At 43.8% G+C, this 18,918-nt stretch overlaps 1 protein-coding gene across 1 annotated transcript in view; it reads left to right on the forward strand.

Annotated features, from left to right (window-relative positions):
• LAMA5 (laminin subunit alpha 5) overlaps positions 1 to 18,918 on the forward strand; it is a 240,386-nt gene that overhangs the window by 95,610 nt on the left and 125,858 nt on the right. The window contains exons 8-15 of the mRNA XM_083360813.1: positions 8,578 to 8,696; positions 9,174 to 9,264; positions 10,315 to 10,449; positions 11,599 to 11,661; positions 11,824 to 11,964; positions 12,881 to 13,018; positions 13,971 to 14,105; positions 15,723 to 15,857. Coding sequence (XP_083216939.1) covers positions 8,578 to 8,696; positions 9,174 to 9,264; positions 10,315 to 10,449; positions 11,599 to 11,661; positions 11,824 to 11,964; positions 12,881 to 13,018; positions 13,971 to 14,105; positions 15,723 to 15,857 — 957 coding nt within the window. The remainder of the gene's footprint in view (positions 1 to 8,577; positions 8,697 to 9,173; positions 9,265 to 10,314; positions 10,450 to 11,598; positions 11,662 to 11,823; positions 11,965 to 12,880; positions 13,019 to 13,970; positions 14,106 to 15,722; positions 15,858 to 18,918) is intronic.

The following is an 18,918-nucleotide window of genomic DNA, read 5'->3' on the forward strand; positions in this document are numbered from 1 at the left end:
TAAACAAAATGGGGTTCAGTTGAGATCTGCATACGTGGGATTGATTGGGGTAGATTGCAAGGGTAGCTCTGGAATATAATTTTATCATATTTTATCTATATCTTAAATTATTGTACACTATTACAATTTCATTTTAGATTGTATTTTATTACCATTTCATTTTAAATTGTATTTTATTCTAATTCCATTTAAAACTGTATTTTATCAAATTCCATTTTAAGTTGCTTTTATCAAATTTTAGTAACAATTTGTTGCTGGAACTTTGCACTTTGATATGGCCCAAGGGCTAATCAATACTTATTACAACTTTATAATAAAATATTATAGCGTTGGGATCTTTCCGTTAGTGCAGAACCTCCTCTGTATGATGCACAGCATTATATTTTATTTATATTTTCCTAGAAAGTAATAAAGGTGGGATATTCATTCATTCATTAATAACAGGGCCTGAGTCGATGGCACTTGGGGCTGGACAGTTCAGTCAATCTTATATATCGAATAATTAGAGAACTTAGAGCAAAAACCTTGGCCTGCTTTCATATTGAGATATTTATTGTGCAATAATGCTACATTAAACAGTGAATTTTTGAGAGGGTCAAACATAACTTCGCTTTGTAAGCTGTGCTTTTCTATTATTTTGTTATTATCTTGTAACAGAAAGTAAGATGGAATATTTACACGGTGCCTTGAATTGAGAGCAATAAGAGTTCAGTTTGAAGAAGACCAATTCAGTACAAAAGGTTATTAGGAAAATAACTGAGGAAGAAAGATAGGGAAAGGGATGGAAAATTTACAGGGTAGAAACAGTACAGAAAAGGGGCAACCAACAGTATTTGTGAAAGTGGAACAGCTTTGCTAAAAGCAAACTTAGCTTAATTAAAATGAGAAAGGCTAGAAAAAATTTAAAAATTTGTAAAAATTTTTTAAAAAATTACTCATTATGCTAAAAGTTAAGGAAATTATGTTCAACCCAAGGAAATTGAAAAAAATGATTGGCAATAGTTTATGGACAGGTATAATGAAATACAGGTAGTTTTCAACTTATGACCACAGCTGAGACCTAAATTCCCTTTGCTAAGTAAGGCAGTTGTTAAGTGAGTTTTGCCCAATGTCTAACCTTTTTTGCCACTGTTGTTAAGTGAATCATTGCAGTTGTTAATTATGTGTTCGTTAAGTGAATCTGGCCTCCCCATTGACTTTGTTTGTCAGAAGATCACAAATAATGATCTTATGACCCCGGCACAGTGCAACTGTCATAAATACATGCCAGTTGCCAAGCATTTGAATTTTGATCACGTGATCATCAGGATACGGCAATGGTCGTAAGTGTGAAAAACAGTCAAAAGAACCTTTTTCTCCCCCGGTCTTATAAAGTTTCTTTATTTTCAAATCAGCTATGAATCAGAGAGCCTTGAAACAGGCAGACTTTTAAATTAAAGACTATCAACTAGGACAGAGATAGGCCACCTTGGCTCTTTTATGACTCGTGGACTTCAACTCCCAGAATTCCTGAGCCAGCCATGCTGAGGGGAAAGGGAGAGGTTTCCAAGCTGAGCCTTGCTGGCTCAGGAATTCTGGGAGTTGAAGTCCACGAGTCATAAAAGGGCCGAGGTTGCCTACCCCTGAACTAGGATCTGTAGCCTTGTTCAATATCCTGCCAGACACACACACACACACAAACACACACACACACACACATGCACACACACTCACACTCACACTCATTAACAAACACAGTTGCACACATTTCCCTCTCAAGAACAACAACAGTTACCTTTTCCATCTTGAGCAATTAAGGGCTAAGAAAACTCCAGTCCTCAGATGGGAAAATTAAAAAAGAAAATGATCAGAATCTCTTAAAAACCCATTCTACAGTACAAGCAGTCCTCAACAGTTCGTTCAGTGACCATTCAAAGTTACAACGGCACTGAAAAAAAGGACTTAGGACCGTTTTTCACACTTACAACCATTGCAGCATCCCCATGGTCACGTGATCAAAATTCAGACGCCGTCATATATATGACGGTTGCCGTGTCCCGGGGCCATGTGATCTGCTTTTGTGACCTTCTGACAAGCAAAGTCAATGGGGATGCCGGGTTCACTTAACAACCGTGTTACTAACTTAACATCTGCAGTGATTTAACTTAACAGTGGCAAGAAAGGTCGTAAAATGGGGCAAAATTCACTTAACAAATGTTTCACTTAGCAACAGAAATTTTGGGCTCTGTTGTGGTCTACCTGCATATTTACCTTGCAGTAACACACACTCTCTTTTGGGTGTGTTGGTTCAAAATGTTGAACCCTGTTCTTTTCATTGATTGGATCACCTGCAATACTCCTCTGGTGGTTCCCATTGTAGGAGCCTAACATTCTGTCCAGTTCCCCCTACTTTTTTTTAAAGTATGTTTTATTAATTTTTTAACACAATCACCTTAATATTCGGTAGACAGTGCGTTGTCTGGGTTTACATTTAACAAACATTCACTAACAACTAAATTCTATAATCCATAATCCACATGATAACTTTACTTGATTTCCTCTTTTCCCCAAAGTGTGTTCTTTTACCAACCTTAAGTTAATACAATTCTTATTGTTTTAATAAATGATAATTCAGTATAAAAGTTTTCTAATATTTCTACACATAGTAATCACTTCAAAATAGTATTCCTTTTCTATCTAGTCATTCTGATTGTCTCATCATATATCCTGTTTACAGTTCTTGTTTACATTTGTTTCTCCCACAATGTTCTAAACATTTTTACTGGTTAAGATTTTCTCAGAGTTAATTGCATTTAAATGTTTAAATCTATTTTTTCTCATGTAAACCAACCCAATACTTTTACCTTTCTTAAGGAATAAATAAGACTAAAATGAGAAAGAAGAACGAGAATAAGAAAAAGAACAAAATAAAAAGATAGTATACAACTTAAATCCCTATTTCCTATAAGCTAACACATAATAATAAACCTTTATTGTCAAAGTACAACATGTGTACATTGAGATTAGCTGAGCCTCCCCCCCCCCGTGCTCTCTCCCCCCAACAGACAGTGACAACAAACCCTTCATCCTACCACACCATGTGAACCCACTACACCACACACCGGCCTCCCAAGTCAATTCTGCATAAGATTATGTCCCATTTAAAAGCCTAACAGCCCACGGATAAAAGCTATTTTTCAGCCTGTTGGTACGGCTGGCTATGTTCCTGTATCTCCTACCGGATGGTAGTAGAGTAAAGAGATACCGTCCAGGGTGTGAGTCATCCCTGAGAATCTTCCTCACTCTTCCAAGGCAACGAGCCCTGGCGATGACATCCAGTGGTGTCAGGGAACAGCCCACAATGTCTTGTGCGGTGCTCACTACCCTCTGTAATACTTTCCTATCCGCGGCTGTCAGGCCAGCATACCAAACCACAATACCATACGAGAGGACGCTCTTTATAGTAGACCGGTAAAAGAGGGTCATAAGCCGTTGTTCTGCCCTGTTCTTCCGCAAGACCCTAAGAAAGTGAAGCCTCTGTTGGGCCTTTCTATCCACCTGGGTTGTGTTAACTATCCAGGTCAGATCTTCACAGAGGTAGACTCCCAGAAATTTAAAGGAGGAACCTCTCTCTACACAGTCCTCCCCGATGTAAACTGGGGCAGGTTCCTCCTTTTACTTACTTACTTACTTACTTACTTCCAATTTTTTTGTTCTTTTTTTACCATAATTGAAAATGTATTTAATCTTAAAATATTCCATTTAATAAACCTAATCCTCTAGTCTTTTCGCTCTTAGTCAAAACATTTTTTAATCCATTTATAATTTTATTAAAGTCAATCACCTTTAGATATCTAAAGCATTTCCTTTATATAGGCCATTCCAACTCTTTTATATTACTCATATCCAAAAATAAAAGAAAAAGGAGAAAGAAAAAGAAAGCACTATGTTACTTGAGGGGTCCTCCCTCTTAAAGTCAAATTCGCATCCAAAATTTTTCTATTTCTTTAACCATTCTCAAATAAGTGTTTCTTTTTTAAATATTCTCTCTGATAGGCCCCATCATCTATTTTCTTAATTTTCACTTTAGCCTTTTTCTTTTGCCCAATGTCTCTTTCTTAATCAATATGTTCTGCTGAGTAAAAAAAAACTTTCCATATTCTTATAGGTTACTATAGATGTAAAAAGTAAGTCAAGTATAGTATCTTTGTTAGAGGCATTTGCCCACTCATTTTTATTGAGAATCTTTTTCCTTCTTTTTCTCTCTGCTTCTCTTGTCATTTTTTGTCTCTCCAGTTCTAGCGTTTTCCCTGGCATGTCTGCAGTTCGTTTAATCCACTCTTTTTTCTTATCCTCAAGTTTATTTTGTAGTGTTGAAATATAGATTGTTTTTTTTCCAAATCCAGTATTTCTTGTAAATTTTTTTCCACTTGGATTAAATCATACTTCTTTGTTGAAATCATTGTTATTTGAATTAGTTGCAACATATCATCTATTTCCTCTTGAAAAGTTTTTTTTATAGGTTCTTTCTATAAATCTCTGATTTTCCATGATAACCAAGAATCCCGATTTTTTCCCCCCTCTGGAAATAGCTTTGAGGTCAGAGTTAAATAAATACTTATAATCCAGAGAATTCAAAATAAGTTCTTTTTTTTTTGTTCCCTAAAGTTTGTAAGTCTCATTTTATCTACAGCCCAGATTATTTTCTTTTTTTGTCACAGCTGTTCTCTATTGTTATTTGAAGGTCACAAGTAGAGATGAGTTTTCCAGATTTTACCAAGCCCTACTACATGAAAGCCATAGATGTCATAATCCTCATCCACCAGTAGGTGTCAGGTCCATTTTTCAGATTTTAGTCCTCCATAAAAAGTTCAATTTGCCGCTTCTGTTAGCAAAAGGGTGGGGCAAAAAACCCCTCCTTCACTTTCAGAGGTTTTTGCTTCTTTTCCCCCCCTCCCTTCAGGAAAGTTGATAGGTAGGATAGAGAAAATTGATGTTCTTACCCAGATTCAAGCACACTGTTTACAATCAGCTTAAAATAGTGCTTTTAACTTCGGTTGCTTACAGCAGGGCTTTTCAACCTTTTCACCCATTGTGCCACTTTTAGGATATGGCAACATCTGAGTACCACCAGTCACCTAGCAAGGTGTCAAAAACTTGATGGACCCCCCCCCCCCGCAAAAAGGAAAAAAGTGATGAAGTACAGGTAGTCCTTGACTGACAACAGTTTGCTTAGTGACTGTTCGAAGTTACAATGGCACTGAAAAAAGTGCCCCCCAAGCCACAGCCAAGCAAGACACCTGCCTCTCTGCTCGACGATGCTCTTCCTCCTGTCCAAGGTTTTCATTGTTGTGAGCGTTTCTGTTGAGGATTGGCAGCGGGGATGGGGTGGGGTGTTTGGTTTTTATTTTCCCCCCCTCTGCTGGGTGGTTGCAGGAGGTTTTGGTCACTTCACATGACCCTGGGACACTGTGACCGTCATGAATATGAATCAGTTGCCAAGCATCTCAATATATATCACAAGACCATGGGGATGCTGCAACATTCCAGCTGATTGGCGCTTCTTCTGGGCTCAGCAGAGGCACTAGGATGAGCACTGAGCTCCAGCTGGAGCTGGCGCTAATCCTTGCACTTCCACTGAGCCCTGACAGCCCCGAAGAAGCGCTGATCCTGGCACTTCTGCTGAGCCCTGACAGCCCTGCAGCTCCAGCCGTCTCTTGCTCAGGCTTGTGCGGTGCTACCATCGTTTCAGCTCATTCCCCTCCCCCGCTACCACTTTTCTAGGATGGTCTCATACCACCTGCCAGGTGCCAATGTACCACAGGTGGTACCCGTACCACTGGTTGAAAAGCCCTGGCTTACAGCTTGGGCTAGACCACAGGTCGGCAACCCGCGGCTCCGGAGCCGCATGCGGCTCTTTGAGCCGTCTCTTGCGGCTCCCAGCCGCCCGGTGCGCGCGCACCTCTTCCAACGGGCAGTGGTGCGCGCGCACCTCTCCAAATGGAGAGTGGCACCGCCCGTTTGGAGAGGTGCACGCGCACCTCCCCGAATGGGCGGAGGTGCGCGTGCACCTCCCCAAACCTTTGGAGAGGTGCGCGCGTACCTCCGCGCGAATGGGCAGCGGTGCCGCTCTTTGAGGAAGCTGCCGCGGCCCGTCTGTGAAGCTGCCGAAAGCGGCAGCTTAGCAGACGGGCCGCGGCAGCTTCCGCAAAGAGCGGCGCCCCTGCCCATTCCGAGAGGTGCGCGCGCACCTCTCCGAACGACCGGAGGTGCGCGCGCACCTCCCCAAACCTTTGGGGAGGTGCGCACGTACCTCCGCGCGAACGGGCAGCGGTGCCGCTCTTTCAGGAAGCTGCCGCTTTCGTAAACTGCCGTAAACTGAGCGCCCACGCAGCCTTCTCCCCCGAGGTGCGCAAATGGCGGCCGAGGCGCTCCGACGGGCCGGCGAGCGAGCGGGCGGCCTTGGGTCTCCGCCCCACTCCGGGGCTCACCTTCACGCGGCTCACGCTGGCCTCGAGCCGCAGCTGTTGCACCACTTTCTTCATAGCGGCTACGTTGGAGGCGCCGGACATGGCCCCCTCCCTCACTCACTCCCTCACGCCACTTCACTCCGAGCGACGCCGAACCCGTAAAAACGCCGCCGCTGGCAACGGGGTGGGGCGGGGGAGGTTGTGTTTTTTTTTTTTTTTTTGCTTCTCGGAACTTTCGGACAAGTTTCCGGCGCTTGGAAAACTCCCCCGCCTATAGACTCTCGAGACGGGCGGGAGTTGGGAGTGGTGGTGGGTGGGGAGGGGGGAGGAAAGACTCGTGCGCAGCAGCGCGCGCTGGCGGGCTCCCTGCGCAAACTCGGCCGGGCGCTTCCCCCCCCCCGAAGCGGAAGTCGAAGTTGCCCGTTGGAAATTAAGTTTGAGAAGCTGAGCGGGCGGGGCTTCCCGTCCCGTCTCGAGCGGCAGGAGAGGAGAGGAGGCCGGCGGGGGTGGGGGGAGGGGCAGCCGCGCAACGAACTTTCCTCAGTTTCCTCGCTAAAGTCCCTTGGGGCGTCGGCCGCGTGTCGTCGGTCGGGAAGGCAGGCTTTGTACTGCTGCAACAGTTGGGGGACGTAACTGCTGGGAAAACAACAACAACGACAACTCCACGCTTTCGGCAGCTTCCTTAAAGAGCGGCGCCGCTGCCCCTTCGCACGGAGGTACGCGCGCACCTCCCCAAAGGTTTGGGGAGGTGCGCGCGCAACTCCGGTCGTTCGGAGAGGTGCGCGCGCACCTCTCGGAATGGGCAGGGGCGCCGCTCTTTGCGGAAGCTGCCGCGGCCCGTCTGCTAAGCTGCCGCTTTCGGCAGCTTCACAGACGGGCCGCGGCGGGCTTCCTGAAAGAGCGGCACCGCTGCCCATTCGCGCGGAGGTACGCGCGCACCTCCGGTCGTTCGGAGAGGTGCGCGCGCACCTCTCGGAATGGGCAGGGGCGCCGCTCTTTGAGGAAGCTGCCACGGCCCGTCTGCAAAGCTGCCGAAAGCGGCAGCTTTGCAGACGGGCCGTCGCCATCGGGCAACCGGGAACCGGTTCCATCTCATTTTTAAAAAAATGGCAGCCGCGTGCGTCCGCGCATGCGCAAAAAACCTTTTTGCGCATGCGCGTGCATGGACACACGCACGCGGCTCCCTCTTTTTTTAATTTGTGATGGAACCGGTTCCCAGTGGCTCTTTTTCTTTTTTAGGTTGCCGACCCCTGGGCTAGACTCTGAAGTTAGACTACCCTTTCTCCTGTTGGTTTCTGGAAGGCTTCTCCTGGACCGATCGGGTCGACCGCTGTCTCTCCGAGGTCCCTGGGACTTCCTTCCTTCATTGCCACCTCTCTGGGGCAGCTTCTGGCCCATTTAGGGTCCCCTAACAGGAAGAAACTCAGCCGGAGGGCATGGGGTCCCGAACCCCTCAGCTGCTGCGCAGGGCCGGAAATCTCTAAAAACAACCTTTTTTTTAGTGCCATTGTAACTCTGAACGGTCACTAAATGAATGGTTGTAAGTTGAGGATTACCTATAGTGTTTTAAACAAGTTGTGGATCATTTATTAATTTTCCTGCAATCTGAAACATATGTGAGTTTCTGGATTCAGTAAAACAACAAACAAAGCACTGTTTTCATATTCCTAGCCCTCAGACTTTTTGTGCGTGTAGTAGTATTACTAGAAAAATGTTAGTGATTAACCAGCATTTTGTAATAAGCAAATGTGTGCATCAGTTTAAAGTTAGATTTTGTCGTATCAGCAATTCTGCTACTGCAAGCAGGGCCCTCTTCCATCAGGCTGACCTGGATTGATGATGGGTTTTTAAATATGTCTTAATTTTTAACTGTAGTTGATTTATTTTGGGGCTGTTATTTAATTCGTTTTTAATTTTTGTATTGTTGTTTTTTTATTGTTGTAAGCCGCCCTAAGTCCTTTGGGAGATAGGGCGGCATATAAGTCCCAAAAATAAATAAATAAATAAATAAATAAATAAATAAATAAATAAATAAATAAATAAATAAATAAATAAATAAATAGCTAGCTAGCTAGCTAGCTAGCTAGCTAGCTAGCTAGCTTTCTAATCACCTTTTCTATTATTTCAGCCTGTAACTGCAATGGCCATGCCTATGATTGCTATTATGACCCAGAGATTGACCGTCAAAAGGCCAGCAAAAATCATTACGACCAGTTTGAAGGAGGAGGTGTCTGCATTGATTGCCAGGTGGGACTTTCGTTTGTACATAGTATTTCCTCTAATTCTCTTTAGAGATAGGTAAGTCCTTGACGTACGACCACAACACGGTTGTTAAGTGAATCTGGCTTCCCCATTGACTTTGCTTGTCAGAAGGTCACAAAAGCTGCCATCACGTGACCCCGGGACACGGCAACGGTCATAAACACATGCCAGTTGCCAAGCATCCAAATTTTGATCAGGTGACCAAGTGCTCAGTGGTTGTAAGTGTGAAAAACAGTCATAAGTCAATTTTTTCAGTGCCGTTGTAGTTTTGAACGGTCACTAAACGAACTGTTGTTAAGTCGAGGACTACCTGTATTTTAGGAGAATTTCTTTTTTTAAAATCCTAATTAATTGTGACTTTGATGTTTTTCTCTACTGCTCTACCACTGAATGCAGTTTGTTTGTTTGGTTGATTGATGGTGCCTCAAAGTAATGGCAGCTAACAGATGAATTATTTTCCAGCATCACACAACGGGCGTTAACTGTGAGAGGTGCAGTCCGGGATATTATAAATCTCCTGATCATTCCATAGATTCACCTTATATTTGCTACCGTGAGTATTTTCTCTCTGGTCTCCACACATTTTCCTTCTGAGGACATCCCTCAAAACCTCTCATCCCAGAGGGTAGAAACTCTTATGGGACGTCAAAATAAGATATGAGGAGGATGTCAAAATAAGATATGAGAGGCAGCCCTTGAACAAAGTAAGTTCTCACTTATATGACAGTAATTGAGACCAGACCATTGTTAAGTGATGTGGTGGTCAAGGATGTCGACCCTTAACTTCAACCCTTAACAACGGCAGGTCTGTCAGTCCCTGGTTACTGTTGTTAAGTGAGGACAGGGGTCTTTAAACTTGGCCCTTTTATGACTTGTGGACTTCAACTCCCAGAATTCCTCAGCCAGCAAAACTGGCTGAGGAATTCTGGGAGTTGAAGTCCACAAGTCATAAAAGGGCCAAGTTTGAAGACCCCTGAGTGAGGACTTTGCAGGATTGCAACTTCCTGCTGGCTTCCCCAATGAATATTTTATAGGAGACTTATGCTAGCAAATTTATTATAGAATATAAAATAATACTGTTTGATACAGGGGGGCCCAACTCCCGAGCCATGGTCCCGCCTTAGGCATGAAAATTGACAGACTCACTTTGGGCTGATCGCCAGGTGCCTGAGTTCTAGTCTCACCTTAAGGCATGAAAATTGGCAGGCTGCCTTTGGGCCAATCAGCAGGTGCTTGAGTTCTAGTCCTGCCTTAGGCATGAAAATTGGCAGGCTGCCTTTGGGCCAATCGCCAGGTGCCTGAGTTCTAGTCCTGCCTTAGGCATGAAAATTGGCAGGCTGCCTTTGGGCTAATCGCCAGGTGCCTGAGTTCTAGTTCCACCTTAGGCATGAAAGCCAGCTGGGTGACTTTGGGCCAGTCCCTCTCTCTTAGCCCAGCCCACCTCACAAGGTTGTTTTTGCGGGGAAAATAGGAGGTGGAAAGAGTATTTGGCATGTTTATAGCCTTGAGTTATTTGTAAAATAACTCAAAGTGGGGTTATAAGGTGGGGCACCAATAAATAAATACAAATGCTGACCTGCTCATTCATCATCTCTCCTTCTAGGCTGCAACTGTGACTCAGACTTTACCGATGGCACTTGTGAAGATTTCACCGGCCGCTGCTACTGCAAGCCAAACTACTCAGGAGAACATTGTGACGCTTGTGCAGACAATTATGTGGACTTCCCCCATTGCTACCGTATGTATTAGTCTCAGAACTAAGCACTAGCTCCATAACTCTGGAGCGTCTACCTCTCTCTTGAGGTGTTGGAATCTTTCTGATCAGCCACGACAGGGGTCTCCAACCTTGGCAACTTTTAAGACTTGTGGACTTCAACTCCCAGAATTCCTCGGCCAGCTGGCTGAGGAATTCTGGGAGTTGAAGTCCACAAGTCTTAAAGTTGCCAAGGTTGGAGACCCCTGAGCTATGAAGTTGTGAAGTCTTCAGGAGGGCCAATATGAGGCTAAGCTAATTCGTGGAACTGGAAATAAACGATAGAGTTCAAAATGCAGGCAGTATTTTGGAATCCAGATTGGCTTACAGGTGGATCTCGACTTACGACCACAATTGAACTCAAAGGGTCTGTTGCTACGCAAGGCAGTTGTGAGCTATGCCCCATTTTTACACCTTTTCTTGCCACAATTGTTGAGTGAATCCGGCTTCTCCATTGACTTTGCTTGTAAGAAGGTGTCAAAAGGTGATCATGTGACTTGCAATTTAAGGCAGTTTTAAGCCAGTTGCCAAGCATCCGAGTTTTGATCAGGTGACCTCAGGGATGCTGAAAACCGGTCATAAGTCACTTTTTTCAGTACCATTGTAACATCAGTCACTAAATAAAGGATTGTAAGTTGAGGAGTAACCTAGATTTACGAAGAATTGAATTTATTTTAGTCTAGTGCAGAGTTCTCCAACCTTTCTGGGCTCGTGGCCTGGAGAGGAGAGCAGCTTCCAAATTACTGTCTGTGAGCGTACGTGCATGCGCACAAACAGGGCCATGCCCACTGGCATGGTACTAGCCATGTTCGTGTAGGTGGGATGCACGGGCGCCATGTGCATATGTGAATGGCTGTGCACCCGCTGCAGTGGCTAGTGCACGCCACACTAGCGTTCCCATTTGCGCCCACACGCATACACAAACAGGGCCATAGGCGATAGTGCAAGTGGGGGGAATGCACGCCCAAATGTGCACGCCCTGGCCAGCCATTTCTGTGGCCCGCTGGCCAAGAGCCTGCGGCCTGGTACTGGGCCACGGCCCATCGGTTGGGGACCCCTGGTCTAGTGTTTAGCTATTAGATGACTTTCCCATTACGTAGGATTAATCTTTGTGTTGTCTTTTCCTTGATATAGCGGTGTCGGTTGTGTCTTACAATGCTACTGGAGAACAAATCCTTCCCGCTGGGCAGATAATAAGTAAGCTTTTGGTTTCATTTTCTCTTTTTGAAATTCTCACGCTACCTAGTAAAGCGATGGTTTCTTTATGATATGTCTAGCAGGATTTCACTGGAGATCAGGATTCTTCTTGGCTTCATACAAACCCTGCTTGATGGTTCTGCCTTTGTACCTATTTTCTAGACTGTGACTGCAACGTTGCTGGAACAAGAGGCAACACCTGCAGGAAAGATGCTCAAACTGGATTGTGTTTGTGTAAACCTAACTTTCAAGGGACACAGTGTGATCAGTGTGTACCTGGCTACTATGGACCAAATTGCCAACGTGAGTAAACCCAAGCCTGACCAGTGATGTAAAGCTCGTGAGATGTTTCCCTTGGAAAACTAGTTTTGAAAGGATGGTTGAAGGAAGTGGTAGGATCCGTATAGGGCAGGGCAGAGTTTTAGGCATGGATAGAAAATAAATGCCCTGTTCTATGTTTAATAATTTTTTAGACAATGTCCTTTCTTCAGCGTTATAAAGGAAGCCCTTGTTTTATCAGAGTAACTTCAGAATAATAAGAGCCGTGGTGACGTAGTGGTTAGAATGCAGTATTGCAAGCTGACTCTGCCCATGGCCAGCAGTTCGATCCTGACCAGCTCAAGGTTGACTCAGCCTTCCATCCTTCCGAGGTTGGTCATAAATATGAATCAGTCATCATCATGTGACCGTAGGGATGCTGCAATGACCGTAAGTGTGAAAAACAGTCATAGGTCACTTTCTTCAGTGCCATTGTAACTTTGAACATTCACTAAATGAAAGATTGTAAGTCAAGGACTACTCCTACTTCGTTTTAGCTAGTGTAGTCCGTTCATGTCAACGTAAAGTAGGGGAGAAGAGAATCTCTTGATTTCTTCTCTCATAGGGGAAACTCTTTGTAATATATTGTCTGCTTTGACTCCATGAGCTTGTTGGTATTAATGAGCCGTGGCGGCACAGTGGTTAGAGTGCAGTATTGCAGGCTGACTCTGCCCACTGCCAGCAGTTCGATCCTGACCTGCTCAAGGTTGACTCAGCCTTCCATCCTTCCGAGGTCGGTAAAATGAGGACCCAGATTGTTGGGGACAATATGCTGACTCTGTAAACCACTTAGAGAGGGTTGTAAACCACTGTGAATCGGTACATAAGTGCCATTGTTATTCTGTAGAGGCTCTTGGCTTCTGTCATTACGGTCCTAAATGTTTAATCTCCCCTCCCGCAGCTTGCCAGTGCTCAGGCCCTGGATTCTACGAAGGCACCTGCGACAACGAAACTGGACACTGTCTGTGCCGAATTGGGTTTCAAGGCTATTTATGCAACCAATGTGCTCCTGGCTATTTCAATTACCCGCTGTGTCAACGTGAGTTGTCCGTTATGGAAGAGTAACTATGGACCATTGGCTCATAGGTGTTACGCCTATCAGGAATAAACAGTGAAGTCAAATACAGGTAGTCCTTGACTTATGAGCACAGTTGAGTCCAGAATTATGACCTAAGTCATTGTGATCATTAAGTGAGGCGCCTGATTTTTTTTGGAAAACCATGTCCTTCTGAGGGATCACGAGCAAGGCGCCCACTTCCACAGTGGTGCAAGGCAGCCTCTGTAGGAAGGCCACGCATCGCAGTAGTTACCTTGAGGTAAAATGGGTGGTCCATAAATTGCATAAACGAACAAATAAACAATGCACATTTTTCAGTACAGTATATGGCAGTGATGGCGAACCTTTTAGAGACCGAGTGCCCCAAAACCGCCCCAATCCCCTGACCCGCCCCCGCTCTGCCCCACCCCCACCCACCCGCAGGGCCACCGACCGCCTGCACGGCCCACCGCAGGAGATCACCCAGGCATCCCTGCAATGCCATGGTGGCCATGCCCTCCTCCCACGCCCCGCAGCATCATCTGTGCATGATGGGGCACGAGGGCGGAGTCTTGTCCCTGCTGCCCAGCTGCCATGTTCTTGGCTGCGCTGCTCCGTGTGGGCCGCGCCTATGGGCGACTCTCCGGGGGGGCTGCTGGTGAGGAGAGGGCCGGGGAGGAGGTGGGGCTGGAGCAACGGCGCGGGGGCCCACAGAGTGGGCTCTGAGTGCCATCTCTGGCATGCCTGCCATAGGTTCGCCACCACTGGTATATGGCGATGGGTGTAAAATCTTATTTTGGTAGTCTTGTTGGCTCTTTGTTGACAAGAATCCCAGTTACTTAACTTCATGAGCCTTCAGACTCGTTTTGACCATCTCTGAGCTTCTGGGTTAAGTTTCTCATTAAGGTCATGAGGTTTTAAACCTAAAATCTTTTTCTTTTTTTTTCTGTTAAAGTTTGTGGCTGCAGTTCTATTGGGACCTTGCCCGAAGGTTGCGATGCTTCTGGAAAATGCTACTGCAGACCTGAATATGGTGGACTTCATTGTGATCAGTGCAGTTTGGGATACCATTCTTACCCTCACTGCCAAGGTATATCAGTGTGAGAAAGGATTCATAGAAAAGATCCATTGCAGGTAGTCCTCAATTTATGACCACTTCTTTAGTGACCTTTTGAAGTTACGACAGCGCTGAAAAAATAATAACTTAAACCGCCACAGCGTCCCGCTGGTCGCATAATTGCAATTTGGACACTTGGCAACTGACTCATATTTATGATGGTCGCAGTGTCCCGGGGTCATGTGATCCCCTTTTGCGACCTTCTGACAAGCAAATGTCAGCGGGGAAGCCAGATTCACTTAAGCGTTGCAACTTAACAATTGCAGTGATTCTCTTAACAAGTTGTAAAATGAGGCAAAAAAAATCACTTAACAGCTGTCCTGCTTAGCGACAGAAATTTAGGGCTCAATAGTGGTCATAAGTCGAGCGGCTAACTGTATCATCCCCACCTCCTGCTTATAGGGAAACTTCCCAGTTGTATCATAATAATAATAATAATAATAATAATAATAATAATAATAATAATAATAATAATAATAATAATAATAACAAGAAGAAGAAGAAGAAGAAGAAGAAGAAGAAGAAGAAGAAGAAGAAGAAGAAGAAGAAGAAGAAGAAGTTGGAAGGGACCTTGGAGGTCATCTAGTCCAACCCCCTGCTCAGGCAGGAAACCCTATACCGTTTCAGACAAATGGCTGTCCAGTCTTTTCTTAAAAATTTACAGTGTTGGAGCATTCACAGCTTCTGGAGGCAGGTTGTTCCACTGGTTGATTGTTCTAACATTACAATCCCTTTGTGAAGTGGGATGGGTTGACAGAGATTGATTGGTCCAAAACGTCTCTGGAGATTCTCAGCCATCCAGGCCATGGTTGTCCTAAAGGTGATTTTCAGGAAGCAACTGGACTTTCTTGCTTTTCTTTGAAGACGTTTCGCTTCTCATCCAAGAAGCTACTTCAGCTCTGACTGGATGGTGGGGAATCGAAGGATTTATATTCCTTGCAGCCAACTGGTCATTTGCATTCTTTTAGAGAGTTTGTTGAGACCATTTGGAGGTTTTCTGTATCCTCAGGGTCACCTGAATAGAAGGCTCCACACCCATTTGCACTAATCAGGTGACCCTGAGGACACAGACAAACCTCCAAGTGGCCTCAACAACTCTCTGAAAGAAGGCAAATGACCAGCTGCCTACAAGGAATATAAATCCTTCCATTTCCCACTATCCAGTCAGAGCTGAAGAAGCTTCTTGGATGAGAAGCGAAACGTCTTCAAAGAAAAACAAGAAAGTCCAGTTGCCTCCTGAAAATCACCTTTGGGACATCTGTCTAAACCAGAGGTCCCCAACCTTAAGGAGAGAGATGTTTTTCTGTGGACCGGAGGGGGCGTGGTTTTGTGTGCTACCTGCATCCTGCAGATTGGGCTTTCCTTGTTTGTGTGGACGATTTGCTGGCATCCCTCAGCCTGGTGCTGGTCCACGGACCAGGGGTTGGGGACCCTTGGTCTAATCCCATCCCATGTGCTCCATAGATCAGTAGATGGCTGTCCTTAGTTTTCTTATATTGCGTGGTTTACTCTAGAGACACAAAACAAAACTGATACTGTCATTATTTAATTCTCCTTCCCAGCATGGATTTATGTGCCTTCCTCTTGCAGGTTGTTCATGTGACCTTCGGGGCTCTGTGGACGGCAATTGCAACTCCATTGGTCAATGCAACTGCCATTCAAATTATGTCGGTCAAAGGTGCAGCCTATGTGCCCCAGGCTTCTATGGGTTCCCTTCTTGCACAGGTGAGATATTTGTCCATTTTAGCCTGCTTTGGGATGTAGAGGATGCATCTTGTTCCGTATTGCAAAGTTCTGCGCTGCTAATTTTCATTAATTACATTTATCCTGATCCCATTGCTTTACTCCTTGTTTGATTGTCTGAACTGCAAATCTGCTACATTCTTAAAGAGAAGATAGTTTAAGATAATCATAATTTATATAAAGGGTATGAAAAACAACAAAGCTTGCTGATAGCTATAAAATCAGGAACATTTATGGCAGGGGCCTTCAAACTTGGCAACTTTAAGACTTGTGGACTTCAACTCCCAGAATTCCTCAGCCAGGCTGGCTGAGGAATTCTGGGAGTTGAAGTTCACAAGTCATAAAAGGGACAAGTTTGAAGACCCCTGATTTATGGGGAGTAGCCTTTATAGAAGCCTGCCTATTTAGGAAATGCAACCATTGAGCTTATAAACGTAAATACAGATAGTCCTCAATTTACGACTACTATTGAGCCAAAAATGTCCATTGCTAAGCAAGACAGTTCCCTAAGTGAGTTGTGCCTTTTCTGCCACGGTTGTTAAGAGAATCACTGCAGTCATTAAGTGAATCGTGGGGTCGTTGAGCGAATTTGCCTTCCCCCATTGATTTTGTTGTCAGAAGGCAGTGGTGTAGGAGACAAAAGGTGATCACGTGACTGCAGGAGAGTGCAACTATCATAAATAACAGGCCAGTTGCCAAGTGTCTGAATTTTGATCATATGGGATGCTGCAACGGTCGTAAGCGTGAAAATCGGTCATAAGTCACTTTTTTCAGTGCTGTGGTAACTTCAAACGGTCACTAAACAAATGGCTGTACACCAAGGGCTGTATACCTGTATGCATAGGAAGCTTGGCTAGTTAAACTGTGGTTAATGAGAGTGCTATATTACTATTATTATTATTTTTAACAAGCTGTAAAATTTTTGATGTAGTTGCAGAAATCAGTTGTTGAGACTACAAGGATTCTTTTGCCCCCTGTTTTTAGCCATATTTCCTCATACTTAATGTAACACCCCAGACTGAATGGCTAGAAATTTCTTGGGTGCCTATTTATTTTATTGTTTATTTATTTATTATTTAAATTTATATACCGCCCTATTCCCGTAGGACTCAGGGCGGTTTACAGGGAAATTTAATTTTAAATTAAATTTAAATTTAAATGTCATGGTTTGATAAGGCAATCAAGATGATCAGTTAGAAAAGAAGCTTTATATCAGTGTGGTTATTATTTGCAGAAATATTAGAAAAATGTCTATATTTAATTGTTATTTATCTAAATAATAAGAATTGTATTAATTCAAGGTTGGCAAAAGGGAACATTTTTGGAAGAAGAGAACATCAGGCAAAGCTATTAAGTGGACTGTAGAATTATAGAAACTAATTGTTATTGATTGTTTTTTAAATATAAACCCAGACAACACAATCTTTACCAAATATTAAGGTGATTGTGTAAAAAAAATTAATAAAACACACAAACACATTATATATATAGACCTGAGCTGGTGAGTTGTGCTGTTTTTGTTCGGCTTCGTGTTTGTGGTGGTGCTATGTTTTTATAGTGGGTGTCTGTTTGCTTATTGTGTGGTTTGGAGGGATTTAAAGTGGCTGATGTTGCAGCTGTAGTTAGGTTTCTGTTTTGTGGTTGTGCGTCGTTATCATTGTGGGTTGTGTGCACGAAGCCAAACAAAAGCAGCACAACTCACCAGCTCAGGTCTAAGGCTGGCAGCTGAGACCAGCCTATCCTCTCAAAACACACCCCCACCCAATCAGAACACACCCACCATTCAAAACACACTCCCACCCAATCAGAACACACTTAATCCCCCACCCAATCAGAACACACCTCCACCCACAGAACACACCCCCTCTGGCAGTTTAAAAAAGAGGAATATATATATATATATATATATATATATATATATATATATATATATATATATATATATATATATATATATATATATATATATATATATATATATATGTTTTCGTAGATTCTCGCGGGTGTCTGTATGTGTAGATCTAGAGTCTCGGGTTTCTTCCCGCGTTCCTTTCATCTTCAGAAAGTTGTGGCGACGTTTCGACGAAATCACATCCGTCATCATCAGGCCGGAGTGTTCCTCCTGCTGCTTCCAGGAACAGCCAGACCACGCATTGCTCCTGGAAGCAGCAGGAGGAACACTCCGGCCTGATGATGACGGATGTGATTTCGTCGAAACGTCGCCACAACTTTCTGAAGATGAAAGGAACGCGGGAAGAAACCCAAGACTCTAGATCTATCTATCTATCTATCTATCTATCTATCTATCTATCTATCTATCTATCTATCTATATATGTATATATATGTATATATGTATATATATGTATGTATATATATGTATATATATATATGTATATATATATATGTATATATATACATATATGTATATATATATATATATATATATATATATATATATATATATATATATATATATATATATATACACATATACACACACACACACACAGAGTATGTATGTATGTATGTATGTATATGTATATGTATAAAGAAAGCTTAGCTCTCAACCCCCAATATATTAAATTCTGTTTATTTTCCAAAAAAAAGTCATTTGTTCATTGTAAAGCACATAACTTTGGGATGAAGTAGCCCTGAATCAGATGATAACTCCTAATTCTTTTTTTGTATGGAAAATCCGAACCATGGACAGTGGGCTGAGCATTAGAAGAAAGGGAAAGAGTGAATGTGTACAGATAGTCCTTGACTTACGAACACGGTTGTGCCCAAAATTTCCATTGCTAAGCAGGACAATTGCTAAGTGACTTTGCCCCATTTTATGATCTTTCTTGCCCAACTTGTTAAGTGAATCCCTTCAATGATCCCTGTCAAGTGGATCATTGCACTTGTTAAGGTAGTAATGCAGTGGTTAATTGAATGTGACTTCCCTGTTTACTAGTCAGAAGGTTGCAAAAGCTGGTCACACAACCCCAGGACACCTCAACCATCATAAATACATGTCAGGTGCCAAGCATCCAAATTTTG

This window comes from Vipera ursinii (genome assembly GCF_947247035.1).
Source record: "Vipera ursinii genome assembly, chromosome: 3".
Lineage (NCBI taxonomy): Eukaryota > Metazoa > Chordata > Lepidosauria > Squamata > Viperidae > Vipera > Vipera ursinii.